Below are 19,315 nucleotides of genomic sequence, written 5' to 3'. Positions count from 1 at the left end.
GACCCGTTAAGACCGGGTAACAGACGGGCTAACGGGTTTCGGGTAAAAATGTCATCCCTAATTGATAGAAAATCGGAAGAAAATAAAAATGTTGTTAATATAATGATGTTATAGATAAGGTGCAATTGAGTTGAGAATACTCTACTATCCAAACAAACTTGAATTTTAAATCATCCAAAATCAATAAATAATCATCACCTAAGAAAATATTTGAAAGTGGTTTATTTGTGTTTTTTACGTGAATAAATTGAGGTATGTGGTAACTAACATTTTTAAGGCAATATCAAAAATTAAAATATATGTTTTAAGTAATATTTATTGGTGTAGTACTTAGTCTCTTTTGTACAACAGTATTCCAAATCCGTTGACCTTGGCTTGACCAGTCAACTCGTCCCAAGCTTTAGCACAATTATGTGAGTTCAGTTCAAATGATCAGCTCAAAAGATGATATGGAACTTGTTCAATGGACAACTTTAATCTCAAGAGACGAAGATCAGTCAAATGTTTCTTCTTCAATTGTCTTGTTCATTTTCTGATTCGTAGACACGTGTCATGAGCTGGATGGAAAAAAAACAACTCAAAAGTCATGTCCTTTATTACAATACACGAATCTCGGAGAACGAACCTAAGACTATAAATATATATGCATTTGATTTGAGGAAATGGGCACGTACATTATTGTTATGTCGTTGTTTACTCTTATAAAAAAAAATCTATATTGAATTATTATAATTGTTTTTCTCTTTATCATTTTTGAAGATTTGAAACTGTTTGAGGTGAATTCTCAAGTCAATAGTTTGACGCTATCGGAATGAACACACCGAATTCTATTTTGTTAACAAGCTCGATCTCACTCTTCTAAAAATAAAGAATATAAATACATTATTTACAAACAAGTAAATTTGGGCGTCGAAATCAGAAGGCCCAAAAATAATGCCTACGGGAACTTCCGTTCTAGCGGGTTTGTGAAGCGACACTTCATGTTCCTTATTGGAACCGAAACAGGACGGTACAACCCGAAAGAACCTTTCTTTTGGCATTGTATCGTTAAAGCTTTTGATTTTCGAGGTCGGAATTGCTTTGGGCTTCCCACAAAGAAAACATCATCGGCGTCGAATCGATCAACGCGATTCCAAAGGCGTTGACCTCGCACCACCCTTAAAAACTTATTTAAAAAAAAAAAAAACCATTTTTCAAATTTTTAATTTTTTATACTCAAAAATCGAAAATTTCTTATTTTAAACAAAAAAAAATGACGATAAAATTTCCAGTCCAAACTTACCAAGATAGGAATCAACGTTCAGCTGGAATCGGAACGACACTTCTTAAGGATTACAAACAACGATGAACCTCAAAAAAAAAAAGAAAAAAAAAACTTTTAAATAGACACTGCCAAAAGACCATAATAAGGTTCACCGTGTACAAAACTTTCATTAATTCCACGCAAACAATAATATGAGCTGATTTAACAAACACAACACAAGATATCATAATAAATAAAAGGAATGAAAGCCAACACATAATAATATTTTTAAATAGTATGTATATAAAAAACTTTATTAATCATTCCACCACACAAACAAACACACACACATAGACGAGACCACACAACACAGTACTCGAAACAAAACAAAAACAAAAACAACAAAAGGCTTAATCATCATACCAATCCACTTATTCATATCACATCATATATCATATATTATATATTATAATGTCTTAGCAATTGAGTGATTTGTTGAGTCCGCATTTTTTTGGGAGCTGCCTGACGAGGTTGAGGTTGAGTCCGAGCGAGGGAAGAGAGGATTTGTATCCGCAGAAGCACTTGAAGTCGGCGTTGGCCAGAGCGCCGCAGCAACCTCGGGTCGGGTTCGTCGGGTTCGGCGGAGTCACCGCCGGACGGCAAGCCATCAACCCGCTCAACGGCACGTTGCATATCACCTGAGCCTCCACGTCACCACCGCAGCTCATCATCACCACCGCCATCAATATCGCCGCCGCCGCGATCACCCTGCTTCTTCTTCCTGAGAATCCCTCCATTGATGATGATGATGATCTCTCTCTTGTGATCGCTTTTGCTTTGTCTGTGTTTGTGTTTTGTGCTTTGAGAGATGGAGAGAGAGAGAGTGTGAGGATGTGTGGTTCACTTCAGCGGTGTGGTGGGGTTTATATAGAAAAAGGAAAGTTGATTTAACTATTTGATTCTATTAATTATAATTTTTTTGTCCAAATATAATTTCTGCTTCTTACTAAAATCAGGGCTTAATTAACTCTAATATATAGAGTGTTGGCTATTTAGCAAATAATAAATTTGATTTGGTTTAGTTGTTTATAATTTTTTTTTTTTTTTTTTTTTTGGGAGAAATTTCATTAAAAAGTTGTTATATTGTAATAACTGTGGCTTTTATTGAGTTTAAGGTGTTCATTCATAAAAATAACAAATGAGATTTATTTCATCGATGAAATAGAAGACCTACTTTTTTTAAGAGAATTAGAAGAAGTGCTATTTTGGTAAAATAATTAGACATGAAATAATATTGATTGAAAATATAATTTTTTTTATTATTAAATAAATATCATAGTTAGCTAAGTTTACTATATGTGGCGCGTTTTGCATTAAATAAATAATTTTGCTTTGCTTTTTTTTTCTTCTTCATTAAAGTGTGGGATTAAGTATGCTCGACTAGAAAAAGGCATTTGAATCTGCATGAAGTATTATAATCATTTTTTTAGAAGTCTTCAACCACCTACTATTTATTATTATTATTTTTTAGTACTATAATAAATTGCAAATCAGTTTTGAATATTTATTATTATATATATATATATATATATATATATATATATTTTCTTTATGTTCAAATTTTGTAAATGTTACGCTTTCCTGTATGCAAGATTAGTCTTCATATAAGACTTGTACGTGTTTTGTCGTAGATATTAGCACAAAATCATTCAGGCAATTTCTCAATCAAAGAAGCAGAGACTATTATTATGCGTCTCATTTTATTGTAAGTTTTAGATGAGAAATTATTTACTTTATGGAGTCAATTACAAAGATGATAAATCAAACTTTAAATAGTTACTCTTCATTTATTAACGAGTTTGAATCTATTAGTCTGAATTATCTAATTTATTGTATGTCTTTCAAGAGTTAAGGTGTCGTGTATCTTTTGAGAAACTGACATGACTAATCATGAATTGATAACTTTCACTCTTTTTATATACATAAACTCATTTGGTTGAAATAATTTTCTCCTTTCATACAATCTGTAATCACCGCTGAATAACATCATTTTTAATTACGGATTGTATTTTTCAACCAAAAAAAAAAAAATTAGTAGTAGAACTCTCACCATCACTTCTTCTCAACGCCTAAGCAGGGTAATAATGTCATAAAAGAATTCAGAGGACGTTTATGTAATTTTTTAGAAATAATGAGGTGAGGTGAATTGTATGATTGGTGTGCATTTCGATGCACTGTTGCGTCGGCGGCTATTATATGCATCAGTGGCTCTCATGCCTTATGGGTTTTGGGCCATTATCTTCTTAATTGTCCATTTTCCACAAATCAATACAAAATAGCGATTTGTTGCTTTAACAAAACTTCCAAGTTATTTCCAAGTTGATTGACTTGTTTACTACCACGTAACATCTGTTTTTCTTTAGAGTATATTGACTACTTTATTACGACAAATGTTTTTTTTTTTTTAGAGTTGATTGACTTGTTTACTACTGTATATGTTTTTTTTTATATATATATATTTTCTTGACGAAGAAAAAAAAAAGTTACACCTAATCAAATGAGATAGGGTGTTAAATATGTATTGTGGTAATTTAATTTTAATATATAAAATTTCTAAAGATACGTAAATTTTTTATTTTATTTGACATAGGGTGTTAAATATAATAAAGACGCGTGATTTCATTCGAGTTATAGAGTCATGTGTCGAAAAAAATAATCCGAAAAACTAATCCAAATCAACTCGATTATTTTTTGTTTTGTTTGATTTAGTTTTACCTTTCGATCGGATTGGTTTGAGTTTTAAATCTAAAAAAATTAATTGTAACGGTTTGGATTGACAATACACAAAAAAAAAAAAAAAAAAAAAAAAACCGGCTAACCCAATCCGATTACACTCATAAGAAAAACAATAATTCTCTATAGATTTTGTCGAGGAATTAAAATCTTGAAAGCATGTGTATCTATTAACGATCATTTTAATTTTATCTATCTTTCAATCAAATGCTCTTATATAAATTTACAGTCTTGTTTACTGTAAAATTAGTTTACAAAATGCAAGTCGATAAAAAATAGTGAAAATTATTCACCCGGGGCTGTCTTATTTTAAAAGTTAAATTCACATTTTTTTTATTTCGAGAATGTCTTATTTTATCAATTCTCTAAGAACGTTTCTTTTTTTACAAATTCTTCTTTGTTGTTTGTAATTTTATATATATATGTTTTTATCATGTCTTTCAGAAATCATTGAAAGTTGGAGATATTTTGGGAATTTTCATCACCAAATTAGATATTTGTGGAATTTTTTCAAAAGATTATATAGCAGATCATGTTTGGCAGGTTCGCGGAAGCGGTACGGTGGAAATTCCTTGACAAGTACGTCCCGTGATTGACGGAATGACATGACATCACTGCTTGGAATGGACTATTTTGTGTGTACTATACATAATACATTCCTTGTATCTAATACGACATTAACACACTTATGGTTTAAAGTCACTTTAAACCTTCACGTCCTTATTGCTCTCAGATTTAATGCTGGGGTTCAAGTCAACAACAAAGTTTGAATGGGATATGTATTGCACTATTTTGTCATCTCAATTTTAGTGCGGGGTTAGGTATTTTTTTTTCACATCATAAAAGTCCTGAAAATGTAATAGGGGGTAAAATATTGACGCATATATAATAGGGTAAACTAACAACCGCGTAATCTTTCAAACGTGTTATTTAAGTTCTAGCTCACGTTTGGTAAATTTTGTAATCTAACCATTTACTGAAATTTACGACTATGAAATATCGAATATACATTTGTGTGGTTTAAATGAGTGAAAATAAAACAGTAGCCAATGTTTGAGTCCTATTAATAAGAAAGTCAACAACATCATCAGACTTAGTACACGCTTGGATTCAAATTTGAATATTTGAAAGGAAAATCATTAATGAATATAATATAAGAAACAAATTAAATATTAATTAAAATAAGTAACTTGTGAACCGTCAATAAATTTTCGTTAATTTTTATTTATGCGTGTGATAAATAAATGAAAATAAATAGGCTAGATATTCAGCCGATTTTTAAACAAATGATAAACATGTAAATTGTTAAATGACTAATAAAAGTCATGTCATCAATTGTGGTTATGTTTGAAACTTAACTGAAACGTTGGCTATATTGTAATTTTCACGTTTCAAGTGGCTTAGTCTATATAATTTTTCTATATAATATTACATCACATGTTGAATGTTTATGAAAGTTAAAATATCACCCGCTAAAAAGTGAGTCCACTCACCTCAAAAAAAAAAAAAAAAAAAAAAAAAAAAAAAAAAAAAAAAAAAAAAAGTGAGTCCACACCAATTGACCAATATTCAAAGACAACGACACTTAAAATCACAATTTTTTTTTTTTTTTTTTTTTTGTAATACTTAGACCAACTCGGCCATAGCCTTGCTGGATTATTCTCCAAAATAACTATAAAAATTATATGTATTACATTGTATAATGAAGTCTAAAATCATGTCATTTTCCAATATACTCGAGAACAACTTCACTAGCCAAAAAGTCCTTAGCCTAGCCCATTGATGCCCAAAATCCTACAACAACTCATCTCCTCTGAAAAATGTTGACCAACAAGCTTTAGTCTCTAAAAATTTATTCTTCTGATTTTTCACCAATTTCTTTTAGGTGAATTATAAGATCGTCGTAAGTGGTGGTGCTCAAAGGAAAAGAGCCCATGTTAATAGTACTTAACTTATCTTGATTAAAGTTATAATTCAACGACCTACTAAATATTATCTAGAGAGCAGATAGTATTCGCAAAAGGTGAAGCAAAGTTTAAGTTATGTGGTATATGTATTAAGTATAATGTCAAGAGCATTCTTGTACGGATATATAGCTACTGGGTATTCTAAGAATAATTTCAAACACGAGATATTTAAAGAATTATGTGTTCAATAATTACGTGATTTCTCTGGTTTTATTGTGCTTGTGTTTACACGAGATATTTGTGTACATTCCTTGTATTAAGTACGACATTAAATTCCTATGGTACATCTTATGTTTTATGCTTTTATTCCCTCACTTTCTTATTGGTCTCAAGCGGGGGTTCAAGTCAACAGAAAAGTCTTGTTTTTCTTTTATAAAAACAACAAAATTTGAATGGACTATTGTGTTCACATAGTACGAGATTATATATTCCTTTTTTTTTTTAATTCCTTAATGTTCATTATTGGTCTCAATTTTAATGCGGGGTTAGGTTTTTTTTCCACATCCTAAAAGTCCAAAAAAGTAACCGGGGTAAATATTTGACGCAATTTGTAATACAGATTGGACTTTGAAAGTTAAAATATGGGGACATGGGCTGGACCCACGATTGTCCCACTTTTTTTTTTTTTTAGGCAGGTTTGAATCACGACCTCTCCGCACAGAATTACACTAGGTTATCTAGGTACCACTGGTGGGTATTTATGCCTATTTATTTTCAAATCAGCTTATTTTTATTGAAAATTTATATGTAAAAATGAGAAAATTTAAACTCCCCATACTCTTCCATTGATCCCCAAAAACCCTTCCCATGAATCCATCTCTAAATAGTAAATATGTTGAGCAACAAGCTTCGGCCTCTGAAAATTCTTCCTTTGATTTTTCATCGGCCTCTTTTAGGTGAACTCAAATATTGTTGTAAGAGGTGATGCTAAGAGGAATAGAGCTCATGTTAAAGTTACAATATTTAACAAGCTATTGAATATTATCTAGAGGAAATATAATATCCGCAGATCCAAAGCAAAGTTTAGATTTATATAATAGGTATGAATATGATATCAAGAGTATTTAGCTACTGAAATATTCCGTGAATAATTTCAATTTTTAGACTTCTCCAATTTTAATGTGATTATTCTGACTTCTTGAAGTGATAATAGGGATATCAAGATTAAATAAATAGAGTTGAAATTGAAGTAAAGGCTACTATAAAAATGTATTTTCGAAAATAAATTATTAGTACAGGCACGTGATCTAGACAATCACATGATAGTCAACGACCATAACATCGCCAACTGCAACTTAAATTATTTTTCTAATGCCCATAATGACAATATGAATTTCTATTTTTCTTAATGACTTGATGGAGTTCAGGTTTTAGACTGTAGATATATTCCCATGTTGAGCTTCTTGAATCATAGAATTGATCAAAAGCATATTTCAAAATTTAGCATTAAATATTCTCAAAAATTACACATGGCTAGAAGAGTTTACGACCAACGACCTTGCCCCGAGTTCAAAGGCTTCTTGACAAGCTTGAAAGAGGACAATATCGACTCGGTTTGTGGGACCACGCTATTCAACGCGCCTCGTTTCGATGCAGCAGCGAATGAGCTTCTCTTCAATAGATCAAGCAACGAGGTCTCAGAACGCAGCGCTGCAAATTCCGGGTTCTGCGTAAAAGGCCTAGTTTGCGAGCTTACGAACTTAGCAGAAACAGTCCTGTGACGATTCTCGACTTGAATCTGCGATGCCAAAATATAAAAGGCATTTGTTTGAGATCATAATGGAAGTGGAGAGCCTATAGGGAAATCAATCATATGAGAGTATTGTAAAAGAGATCTCACTGTTTCGGTAGTTTCTGTTGAGGCCGATTTTGAGCTCTTACTGTTGCTATCGTCTCGTTCGAATATGAAAGAGCGAACGGCCATCGATCCTTGTTTCTTGGAGGTCGTCACGGAAGCACTGATTCCCCGGCCAAGGAACGATGACTTTAAATAATTGATCGAAGAAAATATATTAATACGAATGAATTCCACAACCTTTTAATCACAGGCTTGGTTAGACTTGAGGCAATTTACCTTTGATGATATACTTCTGTTTACTCCCATGTGTGACATATCAAAATAACCTGCAAAGATCAATTTTTTTTTTTTTACTGTTAAGAGCCAGCATCAAAATAGATTCACCAGTCACTACCTATTAGTCTTAAAAAAAAGGAAAGAGTTGAGACAGAACGAACTCTGTGTTTTAACTCTTTTCTTATTATCGGGAGCAACGTTCAGCTTCTTTATACGCCCGAAAACTTCTCTGGAACTTTCGTCCTCTGCTGGTGAGGAGAGCGACGCCTTCTTTTTCTGTGCAAAAATAAATATAGATTTAAAAAAAAAAAAATGTCACATATCTAGACTCGGAAACAAAAGCTTCAGAGTTCACATCATCACATCAATTCTATTAATTATTAATCCCGAATAATAACTTACCGCTCTGTCGAGAAGATACTGCTTAGTCAGCTTCTCTTCTGTATCCTCGCCATCGGATGATGATACGTAGCCTTCATCATCGTCCGTAAACATTTGAGCCATCATTTGCTTAGCTTTTCGCAGATTCATTTTCACGAGAGTCGACGGAGCCAAATCTTCTCCGCCTTCATCGCCAGACTCCTCGAGTTCTTCACCTTGTTCTCGTTCTTCTTCTTCTTCTTCTTCCTCTTCCTCTTCTTCTTCTTCTTCGATTAAAGTCGGTTTTCTGTCTTTAGAGCCCTGCTTCAGTTTCTGGAGGAGGTTTTCTGTTCCATCCGCGTCTTGTTGCTCGAGCCACTTCTGATGAAGTTCGTTACGCTTTTCGTTGTCGATCGGCTTTTCTTCGTATCCCGTCGCTATCATATCTCGAAGCTCTTCGATATCACCGTCGTCCTCGTCTTCGTCGTTTTCTTTGTCGCTGTCGTCTTCTTCTTCGGCTTCATCGTCGACAAAAGTTCTGACAGCTTCGCCGGTTGGAGACAGCGACAGGTCAGCCGATCCACGTGGACTAGGATCAATGTTCTCCTTATTGTAATCTTCATCATCATCATCATCATCATCGGACAAACTGCAAGAAAAAGAACACATTCACAAGAGGAAAAAGAAAAACCTATATTACAATCTTTACGAGTTTGCAAATCAGAGTAATTTAGATTGCATTATTAACGACTCTGATTATGTGGTTATTAACAGTCTGATATTCAGAATCAATGCTAAAGCGGGATTGGAAAGCATAAAATCCGTGAAAAAAAAAAACATAAAAACACAAAAACAAACATACACATCATCAGGGGGTTCAGAATCAAGCTGCAAGTTAAATGGAATTCGTAGCGGTGCAATAAGCTCTTCCAAAGAAGGACGGCTTGGTGTTTCACCTTTAGAGTCACTTGTTTGGGAATCAGAAAACAAGTCCTGCGATGCACAAGACAAGCGAGCAAATTAGTTCTAAAATATCCACTGATTCCGAGGTTTCAAAAACTACTCAAAACCAACAACAGTCTGCAGAAAAAAGAGGGGAAAATTACCTGGGTATCATCAATAGGAGCTCGAAACTCTTGTTTGGATTCCTCATTCGTAGCCTATACCCAACAAAGAGTAATATGAATCCATTTCGTGTTGAATTACAAGACACAAAAGCATATTTGCTCATTTGCAACCCAACTACTGTGTCAACTTATTTTGTATGTGATCACATTCCAAATTAATACATTAAAAGATTTTACGAAGAATACAAAGATTTCGAAAATTCAGTGCCTCAATTCAGATTGCCTCAATTCTAAAAATCTCTGCAACAATGTTCCTAAAATTTCATCAATCTTTTACCGAAATAAAGAACTCACCATTTGCGGAGATTTTTCGCCCTTGAACGGACTATCGGTGCGACAATCGCCCCCAAGTGGACTTGCAATTGTCTCATTATTTGATGCCTCTTGAACTCTAATACTATTGCTCTCATTCTCATTCCCAGATTCCAACTCCCTCGACGATTCATCGTCATTGTAACCAGAACATAATCGCCTATTACTTTCATATCTGCCAACACAAACATACATAAGCTATGCTGCAATATAAACCTCCCAAAAAAACAGGATCAGTGAATAATTGAAACCAAGAAATCTCACTTTTTTGAAAGCTCGAGCTTTCTTTTCCGTATCTTTTCCAAAACTGAAGATATTGGCTTTTTGACAACCGGCGCGGGTTTAAACGACGCGTCTCTAGTTTCTAGAAGCAAGACATCACAATTCACAACAAGCCATTAAAATACATGGAAATGGTGAACAAGGATCAAGTAACATTCAGATCTCTAGTTTCCAGAAGCAAGACATCACAATTCACAACAAGCCTCTAAAATAAAAGAAAATGATGAACAAAGATCAAGTAACATTCAGATATATATATATATATATACACATATATATATATATATACCTCGTAGCAGTCTCTGAGATTCGGCGAAAAGCTGCTTCAGATTCTCTTGCCTCTCCTGCATATTCAAGCATACACGATCACGAATTAAATTGTAAAATCAGAAGTCTACAAGTCATCCATACCTTCTCTAATCTCCGCTTAGTCATAGGCTTCTCTTTGATCTTCTCATCGTTTTCTCCTTCATCATTTACCCTCTCTTTCCTCTTTTTCTTTTGATGTTGATTTTTCTCGTCGCCGTTCTCTTCCTCAATCAGATCGGGACTACGTAGATCTGCAATCTCCTCTTCGGTCTCCTTGCACCGATCTTCACCGATCTCGCCAAATTCTCCGGCGAAGGATCCGAAATTCAGAGCCCTCTTAGCTCGAGAACCTTCTTCTTCGTCGTTGTCGTCGACGAGACCGCTGAATCCAGATTCCGAAACATTTCTTCCGGCGAAATCGTCCGATCCGGGATCTGTCTTCAACAACGGCTCATCGAACTCTGAAGAATTCTCTCCCTTGCCTGGATCTTCGGATTCGATACGGTCTTCTAGCGAAACCCTAATCGCTTTCTTCAGGCGCTTCAGCTTTCTCTGGGGAACAGGATGAGAAGCTCCGACTAGAGGCGATGACAGCAAAACGTCGTCGTCGCTTTCCATTTTTTTTTTTAAATGAGATCTCTCTCTCTTGCTATATTTTTTCTTCAGATTTAGAGAACCTCTGAGACTTTGACCGGAATATATTCTCTGGCGCGAAGCTTTTAGGGGGAAAATAGCATTGAATTCAATATGTTACCGCCAAAACTAAGCTGCTTAAACAACGTCGTTTTAAGTTTCAACTCATAAATGCCCGCTTTAAAAAAATAAGACAATCTAGTCCATTTCCCCGTATTAAAATGACATTTATGCCCTTATATTGAGATTGGTAGGCTTTTCTGTCCCTTACATTTTTTTCCTCTTAAAAATGTCTCACATTTACATAAAATTTTACACTAAAAATAGGCATTGATTTGAAACAAGTGTTGAATAAAGTATAGATATCTACCGCTCAAAAAATGGGACAATCAAACCCATTTTCCACTCATATATGAATGATTTTGTACGATTCCCGTCGTTTTTTTTTTAAATAAAAATGTGGTTCTAGTCGTTTCAGCCTGAGTTTGACCTTGACGATTCAAAACTACAAAACTATCCTGAAGTTTTATGAAATAGCACAATATACTCCTAAGTAGTGAAAAATATAACTTCATGATAATAAAAAAAAATAAAAAATACAACGTCCGGCCATTTGAAACAAATGTAGAATGGGTATAGATGTTTACCGCTACAAAAATGAGACAATCCAGCCCATTTTCCACTCATATGTGAATGAAGTTGTACGGTTATCGTCGTTTTTTTTTTAATAAAAAATATGGTTCTAGTTTTTTCAGTCTGAGCTTGACCTTGACGATTCAAAATTACAAAAGTATTCTCAATTTTTATGAAATAGCACAATATACTCATACGTAGTGAAAATATAATTTTATGATAATTTAAAAAAAGTACAACGTCCGGCCACATGCAATCACAAACGAAGCCAAATATATATTATAAAATGATACAATTAATAATGAACTAAGGAAAAATATTATTTTTTTATATTAAAATTGGGGTTGTCACATGTTCTTCCATCTAACATAACGAATGAATAACCTAGAACAATTAAAACGTAATATTAGGTATTATTGCCGGTGAAAAAAAAATGAGTATATACGTATCATTTAGAGTAAATATTCATTATTTTTGCCGCTATTAACCCTTTCAAAATTAGTGGTATTCCTAAATCATTCAAAAAAATAGTTTTTTAGCTACAATCAATTATTTATAATTATTTTTCTTATAAATTTAATTGTAGACAATAAACAAAGCTACATAGAATCCAAAGAAATAAACATATAAAAAAATATATGTAAACATCAAGAAAAATGATTGTTTAATACTTGAACAAATATTATTTCGTGATGAAAACTTTAGACACGCTGGTTTCAAAAAAACTACCATCGTATACAATTTTCACGAGAAAAACATAGAGGGTACATGCAAATACGAGAGACAGTATATCCATGGATTAAAAAAATGAGTACGGTCAAAGATAATTCTAATGCCAACAAATCATAAAAATAAATTAAAAAAATATATCGAGAAGCTATAAGGTCCCAATCAACCAGTGACACTCCACTAGCCAATAACTCATGGCCATCATGAAACATATTTGATGGGCATCACAAAACAAAAATTGATACACCCTATATCTATGTACGTTTATTTATAAAATCATAACCATTTAAGCCATCTTAGACACGCACACACTAACTCACTCAACAAAACAAACAATGGCGTCTTCTAAAGAGATGACAATGATAGTTCTTTTTATGTTGTGGTGGTGGTCAACAATGTGTCGAATGTACATATGAGCCTATGCGGAGTCCCATTTAGTGGGCTTATTGCGTGCAAGCCTGTGGTGACTCCAACGAGGCTGGCCTAGGCCATTGGGCCGTGTTCCGCAGCCCTGGCCCACGTTGACTTCATCTGGCTATGCGGTTACAAGAAGTCCAACACGCTTCCTTCGAACTCCAACATGTTTCATTCGCTAGGGGTCAACTCGTGTCTCGCCTTCTAGCTCTTTAAGAAAAGCAGCAACAACAACTAAAGAGATGAAAATGTGTACAAGGTCGAGCAACAATAGAAAAATATTGATGAATAAAAAGCAACCATATGCATGTGTAAAGTTCAGCAAAACTAAATGAAAAAAAAAATGTCCCGCATGGATTAAGTAACTATCATTTTGTGAGCCTTAAACACTATATATATTAATGAGCTTAACCATATATCATTTTATCCATATCTAGGATGCCAAGAGGGGTCCTATAATGGAAGCGTAATGCATAGAACATCGGAAGTTAGTACATCGGAATCTCAACCGACTATCGTGCGGCGATGACATGGCACATGCGGCGTAGTAATTTTGTTCCTATCATGGTTGCCTAGAGAGTCTTATAATGAAACAGGTTACAGGTTATAGAGACCATCGAATGATAATACATTGTAACGTTAGCCAACAATACTCAGAGTGTTCAAGGTGTAACAAATAATTTATTACAAGGATAATACATTAACCGCTCATCTTGTTTGTCTTGCGGTTTTTATTTTCTACAAGGTCTCGTCGTGAGTCGTGGAGAAGGAGAGGCTGATTTTTTCGTTTATCTTCTTCATCACGAGGTAGAAGAATTCAAATATTTATTCTCTTTATTACGAAATGAGGGTTTTCATTAGCGCTTTTGGTTTTGTTGATGATGTATGTGGATTTTCGTAGTTTATGGCTTGGTTAATTATTGGTTTGGCTTAAATTCGTTTCTATGTTGTCAATTTCTGGAAACGTTTGGCCGAAAATTAGAAAATGAATTTGGGGATTTTCATGATGTTGTTATGTCTAATGTTGGCTTATTTTTTAATGCAAGCTTGTTAGGAAAAATGTCTTGCAACATGTTGCACTTTGTGCTGAGACATCTTGTCCCTGTTCCCTGGTATGTATTTTTTATAAGTTTTTCATTTTGCTAAAATGTTTCACGAATGACTTTCTACATTGGTTCTATGCGCGTGTATTGGTAGGAAAACCTTAGATTGACTTCCAGATATGTTGACTACTATAAAATCCGTGCGCTTCTCCCTTAGTGGTCTTGACGCATTCATTCATAATTTTAGGGTTTCTAGAAGTGCACGATCGCGGACTGAAAAACTAATTGTTTGATGAATGTGATGTAATTCTATAAACATGTCTTCTTATTCATTGAGTGTTTTATGGGTGTTATGTAATTGCGTGATTGCTTGTTCACGTGCGTTCATATTGAGATCTATCAAATACACGGGGGAATGTTTGAGAGTGGAAGTGATGAGAGCTCAGATTCAGGGGGAGTCTTAGTTGAAATTCATTGGTAGTATTAGGAAAAGGGCATTGAAGCATGGATTGTTCATATAAGTCCATTGTTGTACTTGTACTACTTTTTGCATACTGGATTTCCTTTCTACTTGGGCACACAGCCTTTCAGAGTATATGACATTGCATCAGACTGGGTTACCACATTTTGTGTCATTTCATTTACGCAATGTTTATTTATTTATCTATCTATTGCATCAGTTAAGGTTGTCGCATACATTGATTATACATTGTGTGCGACATGTCTATACAGAATTTCACATGATTTAAAGCGTGAATCTCTTTATTAAAATTTGGGTCTTCGATTTTGAGTGTAAACTTGGATATTTACACGTTCAAATTAAGATTTCTCATTGATTTGAGTTTTAGTTTGGTTTTTATTCATTTTGGGATTTCAGATTTTAGATTACTCGCTTGCTTGTAGTATTGAAAATTCTGGATGGATTTGTGATTCTGATTTGTAGTGGACGTAGGTTTTGGAATCAGATTATTTTGAGAATTTGGAATTGTGATATGTAATTGTTGTTTTTGAGTTATTGTCATTGATTTTAATTTGAGATGAGTTTATGTATACCTGAAACTGAATCTTTTTTGAAACTTTGATTTGTGATATGTGGTCGTTTTTAAGTTTGGCGTGCATTGGTTGGGTAGGTAGGTGGCGAGTCGATATTAGTGGAATTTAGGATGTGAATAATCTAGTGAACTCGATATGTGTCTTAGGTACGTGTGACATTTGATTTTTGAATCTCTCGTTCAAAAACTAATTTTGAGTCTAGAAATTCCGGTTATTATTGTTTCAAATATTAAGCTAACCTTAGTACGTCGTAAACAGAACTCGTTTTGTCGGTGTGTTGCATGTGTGTCTCTAAGGTTGTACCACAGGTGCGTGGAAAGTTATGGTGAGTCGCGAGAAAGCAACTAGGCGCTACTCGGGTTTGGCAACGAGGCGGCGTAACGCTGCACGATTCTGACGGCGACTACAGCGACACGGTAGAATGCTGTAAAGCTGTGATAGTGTGCAACAACGGTGAAGACGTGAGCTGCAAAGCCTCGGCGTGTCGAGGTAGAGTCACGCAGCGGTGGCAACTCGGTGTAGCGAGTCGGCGTCTCGTTAAAGATGCGGCGGCGAGGCATCAGACAGCGACCGGAGATCCTTTTGACTTTATATGTTTGTACACTCTCGTTAGAGTCTGAGTCGCTCTAACTCTTGATCTAAATGGTTTAACCAAGTGACTTTGTCTTATAAATCTAGCTATATATGTACTATAAGCTTGTAGAAATTACTTTCATTCTAATATAATGTTTCGCATATTTTTCACATAAAAAAAGAAAGGTGAATAGTTGAGCGGTGATTTATGACGGGTATGCAAAGTAAATCCAATGTCTAGTATTATCTGGCATTGGATTTACTTTTCATATCCATCATAAATCAACGCTCAATTATTCACCTTTTTTTTTAATTGTGAAAAATGTAACCTGGCAATTGGAATGTAATGGAAGTGTCACTTCCAATAAGGTGTATTCCATTGGTTATTGGAAGTAGTATTTTCATTAGACAATTTGGTGCCTTCTATCGCTTATTGGAAGTGGCATTTCCGTTATGCTTGATGGAAATTAGCATTTCCGATGATTTCCATTAAGTAATTAAAAAATCAAATTTAATTGGTAAATGAAAAGGGACTGAAATGTTCAATTTTCAAAAAGAATGTACTAATATATAAATTGAATTTCATCTTTATTAATAACTTTAAAAAAAAAGATAAAAACATTACAACAAGATTACGAGTCAAACATTACAAGAAGACTACATTTCATTAATAGTCATGTTTTGAAAGTTTATATCAAAATTATCAACAAGATCAATGTTCGCAAATGTTTCTTGAGAATGTTGTTCGTGTTGACATCAATCTTTGTAAACGGTGAGTGTCTCGACCATTTCGGGTTTCAAACTGTGTCTTAAATCGTCAATGAAGCGACCAGAGCTACTAAATGCAGACTCGGATGACACCTTGAAACCGGGATCTAATGTACATCCCGGACCATCTTGGATAAGATCCGTAATATATTTTCGTGTTGCCGCCACCATGCTAGCAAGCTGAGGTCGTCTTGGTTCATGGAGGCAAATTGTTGAGAGGTGTATAGCGCGATCTCATCGTGTTCGGACGTCTCTTGAGTGGTCGGGGGATGTGGTGACGATCTTGGAGATGAAGTTCCGCCTCGGGCAAAACGAGTTATATCTCGGAACATTCATTTACTTGTTGATGAGTGTCGGGGTGGACTCGGCCCGGGACAAGTTAGAATTTCTCGCTGGTAAAATATGAAAAGGAGTAAAACTCTTCCACACCCTAGCATGATCATGTGTAATGTAATCTTGTCCAGTATGGCGCTTTAAATACTGTAAAAATGTCAGATAACCCCAAATTTCATTGGGGGATCTAGAATGCATTCAAAACCATATAAGTATAGAATCTTTGAAGTTCCCCAATATTTAAAAACAATTGCTCTCGTAGTTGCGACACATGATTGAAAATTTTCAAAATGGTTGCAATCGTGAAGATGTTCGACAATTTTTGTAATACTCTAAATAAGACGTGAGTGCATAAATGACGGACAATACATATGTTTCATTGTAAAAAAACATGAAGAAAATGAGTTAAGTACTTAGTCATTGTGATGTCTTTAAGAGACCAAGCAGGCGTGACTTGCATTTTACAATACGCAGGTAATAATAATAATAAAAAAAAGGGTTATTAAGTTATATAGCCACACAGTTATAGTGAATTGAGATATAGCCCATCTTTCGTTAATTTTTTGTAAATAGCTAAGTTAACTTATTAATAGATTAATAAAATACTTATTTAATCCAGTCAAACATGTAAAAAAAAGGTAGTTAATAGGCTGCCACGTATGCAAGTTGGCTATTTACAAAGTATTTATCAAAGATTGACTAATTTACAATTCTTATAGTTTAGGTGGCTTACGTAGCCAATTTTTTGTAAAAAAAACACACACACACATGTATGCAGATAATTGAGAGGGTCAAAGACAAAATGATCAAAGCCAAAAACCCAATATTGAGCCCGTGACACCCCACTAGGAAGTAATGCATGTAAAATAAGGCTAAAAATAAATGGCTACCCGGTAAGGCCAAGAATAACATATAGTAAATTAAATAGGGTCAACGATTCCAAGACCAAAAATCATAAAATAAAATAACAAAAACTCAGTGAGCCAAAAAATCCCTATATACGAGCCCGTGACACCCCATTTGTATGGCCAGCAATGAATCACATTTGCTGATCACGGATATAACAAAAACAAAACTGACGCCTTAAAAAACCACACATATGTTACTGAAATCTAAACTAAGGGGGATTAATATGTGAAAAAAATAAATTTAAAAAGGATTGATTTGTGCATTGTTAAAATAAAAAAAATAAAAAAAAAATAAAAAAACTAGAAAAAAAATGCAACAAAAAAAAAATACATATGTCTATATAAACTCATAACCAAGCCACATCTTAGACAAACACACACAATCACTCACTCACTCACTCACTAAAAAAAAAAAAAATCATAATGGCTTGTTCTTCAATTCTTGTTGTGTTCGTGGCGGTGGTGTTGGTGAGTAGCGGGGCTTCGAGCGGGCAGATGAGCCTGTGTGGGGTCCCGTTTAGTGGGCTTATGGCGTGCAAGCCCGCCGTGACTCCTCCAAATCCGACCCAACCCGTTGGGCCTTGCTGCGCTGCTTTGGCCCACGCCGACTTCAAGTGCCTCTGCGGCTACAAGAACTCCGACACGCTTCCTTCTCTTGGGATCGACCCGGCTCTCGCCTTTCAACTCCCTCAGAAATGCAAGCTCTCTCAATCCCCCAATTGCGCGTGATAATAATAATTATTATTATTATTTTTATATATTTATGCATATGTTATGTGTACGTGTATGTCTTTTTTCGATATTTGTGTTTGTTTATTTCGTTGTGTGATGATCTTGTTTTTCTTGATTTCTTTCTATTTTCAGTAAGTTGCAAGTGTTAAATTGCTTGGTTTGGCTTTTTTTTTTCTATGATAAATGTGATCGTTTTTTTTGTTGTTGTTGTGGTTATATGATAATGGCCTTGATTAGTGATTACGTTGTTTATGAAAATATAAACATAACAAAATTAACAACATTAAATCTTGTCGAAGAATAATAAATTGAACTTTAAAAGTAAATGCTAAAGATCATATCATTTTGTTGTGCTTTAGCTAAATCAAATATAACATTCATTTCATTTCTTTCGCTAGCACGATTGCTTGAGGACTAAGGAGAGTCGAGTGAGGAACCATGGTACTCATTAACTCTATTACGAGTTAGAAAAAATAAGAACCCAAAAGAGCATAACCAAAAAATTTCCATTTAGGTTTTTGTACTTTCAGCCAAAAATTATTACTCTGGGCAGCTGTCAACCATAGGTAAAACATCGGAAAAATAGAGAGAAGTATCAACAAATGACGTAAAAAAAATGTCTGAGAAATAAAAAAAGTATATACGAAAAAACATAACTTGGTAAATAGTTGAGGCCACGTAAATCCACTGAATAAATATCATTGGTTAAGAGTCTTATAAAAAGTAATAAATTATGCATACTTATATTTTATAGCGGAGATCTTGTGTTTATTAGGTACATGCATGTGGAATTAAACTATATCAAGGGTTTTATAATTACAAAGTATGGATTTGTTCATACCTATTTTAAAAAACTTTACTTACTTAATTGGTCACATAAAGTTATATAACTTTCACTGTTAGATTTAAAAATTATCAATTTTGAATTGATCATATTTGAAGGAGGGATTAAGGTTAACCGTGTTTAACTTTAACCGTTGATAGAAGGTTAAGGTTAACTTTAACCTTTACAAAACACTTTGTTAAGAA

The 19,315-nt window shown here is 34.2% G+C and overlaps 2 protein-coding genes and 1 pseudogene across 2 annotated transcripts; 1 reads left to right on the top strand and 2 right to left on the bottom strand.

The window, feature by feature from the left end:
- Window positions 1-1,719: 1,719 nt before the first annotated feature.
- Window positions 1,720-2,040, bottom strand: LOC149394536 (putative lipid-transfer protein DIR1 pseudogene; annotated as a pseudogene).
- A 5,325-nt stretch (window positions 2,041-7,365) lies between these two features.
- LOC149394535 (DNA ligase-like protein) lies at window positions 7,366-11,164 on the bottom strand. The gene is made up of 11 exons (XM_089617441.1): window positions 10,570-11,164; window positions 10,448-10,502; window positions 10,141-10,240; window positions 9,859-10,051; window positions 9,544-9,597; window positions 9,300-9,430; window positions 8,480-9,086; window positions 8,239-8,353; window positions 8,078-8,127; window positions 7,844-7,987; window positions 7,366-7,741 (listed from the first exon to the last, which is right to left on the bottom strand). The coding sequence occupies exons 1-11, from the start codon at window positions 11,083-11,085 to the stop codon at window positions 7,487-7,489; spliced, it is 2,220 nt and encodes a 739-aa protein (XP_089473567.1). The 5' UTR covers window positions 11,086-11,164; the 3' UTR covers window positions 7,366-7,486.
- A 6,749-nt stretch (window positions 11,165-17,913) lies between these two features.
- On the top strand, window positions 17,914-18,522 carry LOC149394534 (putative lipid-transfer protein DIR1). The gene has a single exon (XM_089617470.1). It carries the CDS (start codon window positions 17,978-17,980, stop codon window positions 18,281-18,283), a length of 306 nt encoding a protein of 101 aa, XP_089473596.1. The 5' UTR covers window positions 17,914-17,977; the 3' UTR covers window positions 18,284-18,522.
- The last annotated feature ends 793 nt before the right edge of the window (window positions 18,523-19,315 follow it).

This window comes from Urtica dioica, chromosome 6 (genome assembly GCF_054948205.1).
Source record: "Urtica dioica subsp. dioica isolate 48M chromosome 6, U.dioica_male_clone48M_v1_H2, whole genome shotgun sequence".
Lineage (NCBI taxonomy): Eukaryota > Viridiplantae > Streptophyta > Magnoliopsida > Rosales > Urticaceae > Urtica > Urtica dioica.
This window is presented reverse-complemented; position numbering and strand designations above follow the sequence as displayed.

Excerpts from the sequence above, each read along its gene's own strand:
- LOC149394535 (XM_089617441.1), bottom strand. The coding sequence starts at position 11,085 with ATGGAAAGCGACGACGACGTTTTGCTGTCATCGCCTCTAGTCGGAGCT. Across the intron at positions 10,503-10,569 it reads CTAAGCGGAGATTAGAGAAG|GAGAGGCAAGAGAATCTGAA; the intron begins GTATGGATGACT and ends TTGAATATGCAG. Across the intron at positions 9,087-9,299 it reads TCTGAACCCCCTGATGATGT|TTTGTCCGATGATGATGATG; the intron begins GTATGTTTGTTT and ends TTTTTCTTGCAG.
- LOC149394534 (XM_089617470.1), top strand. The coding sequence starts at position 17,978 with ATGGCTTGTTCTTCAATTCTTGTTGTGTTCGTGGCGGTGGTGTTGGTG.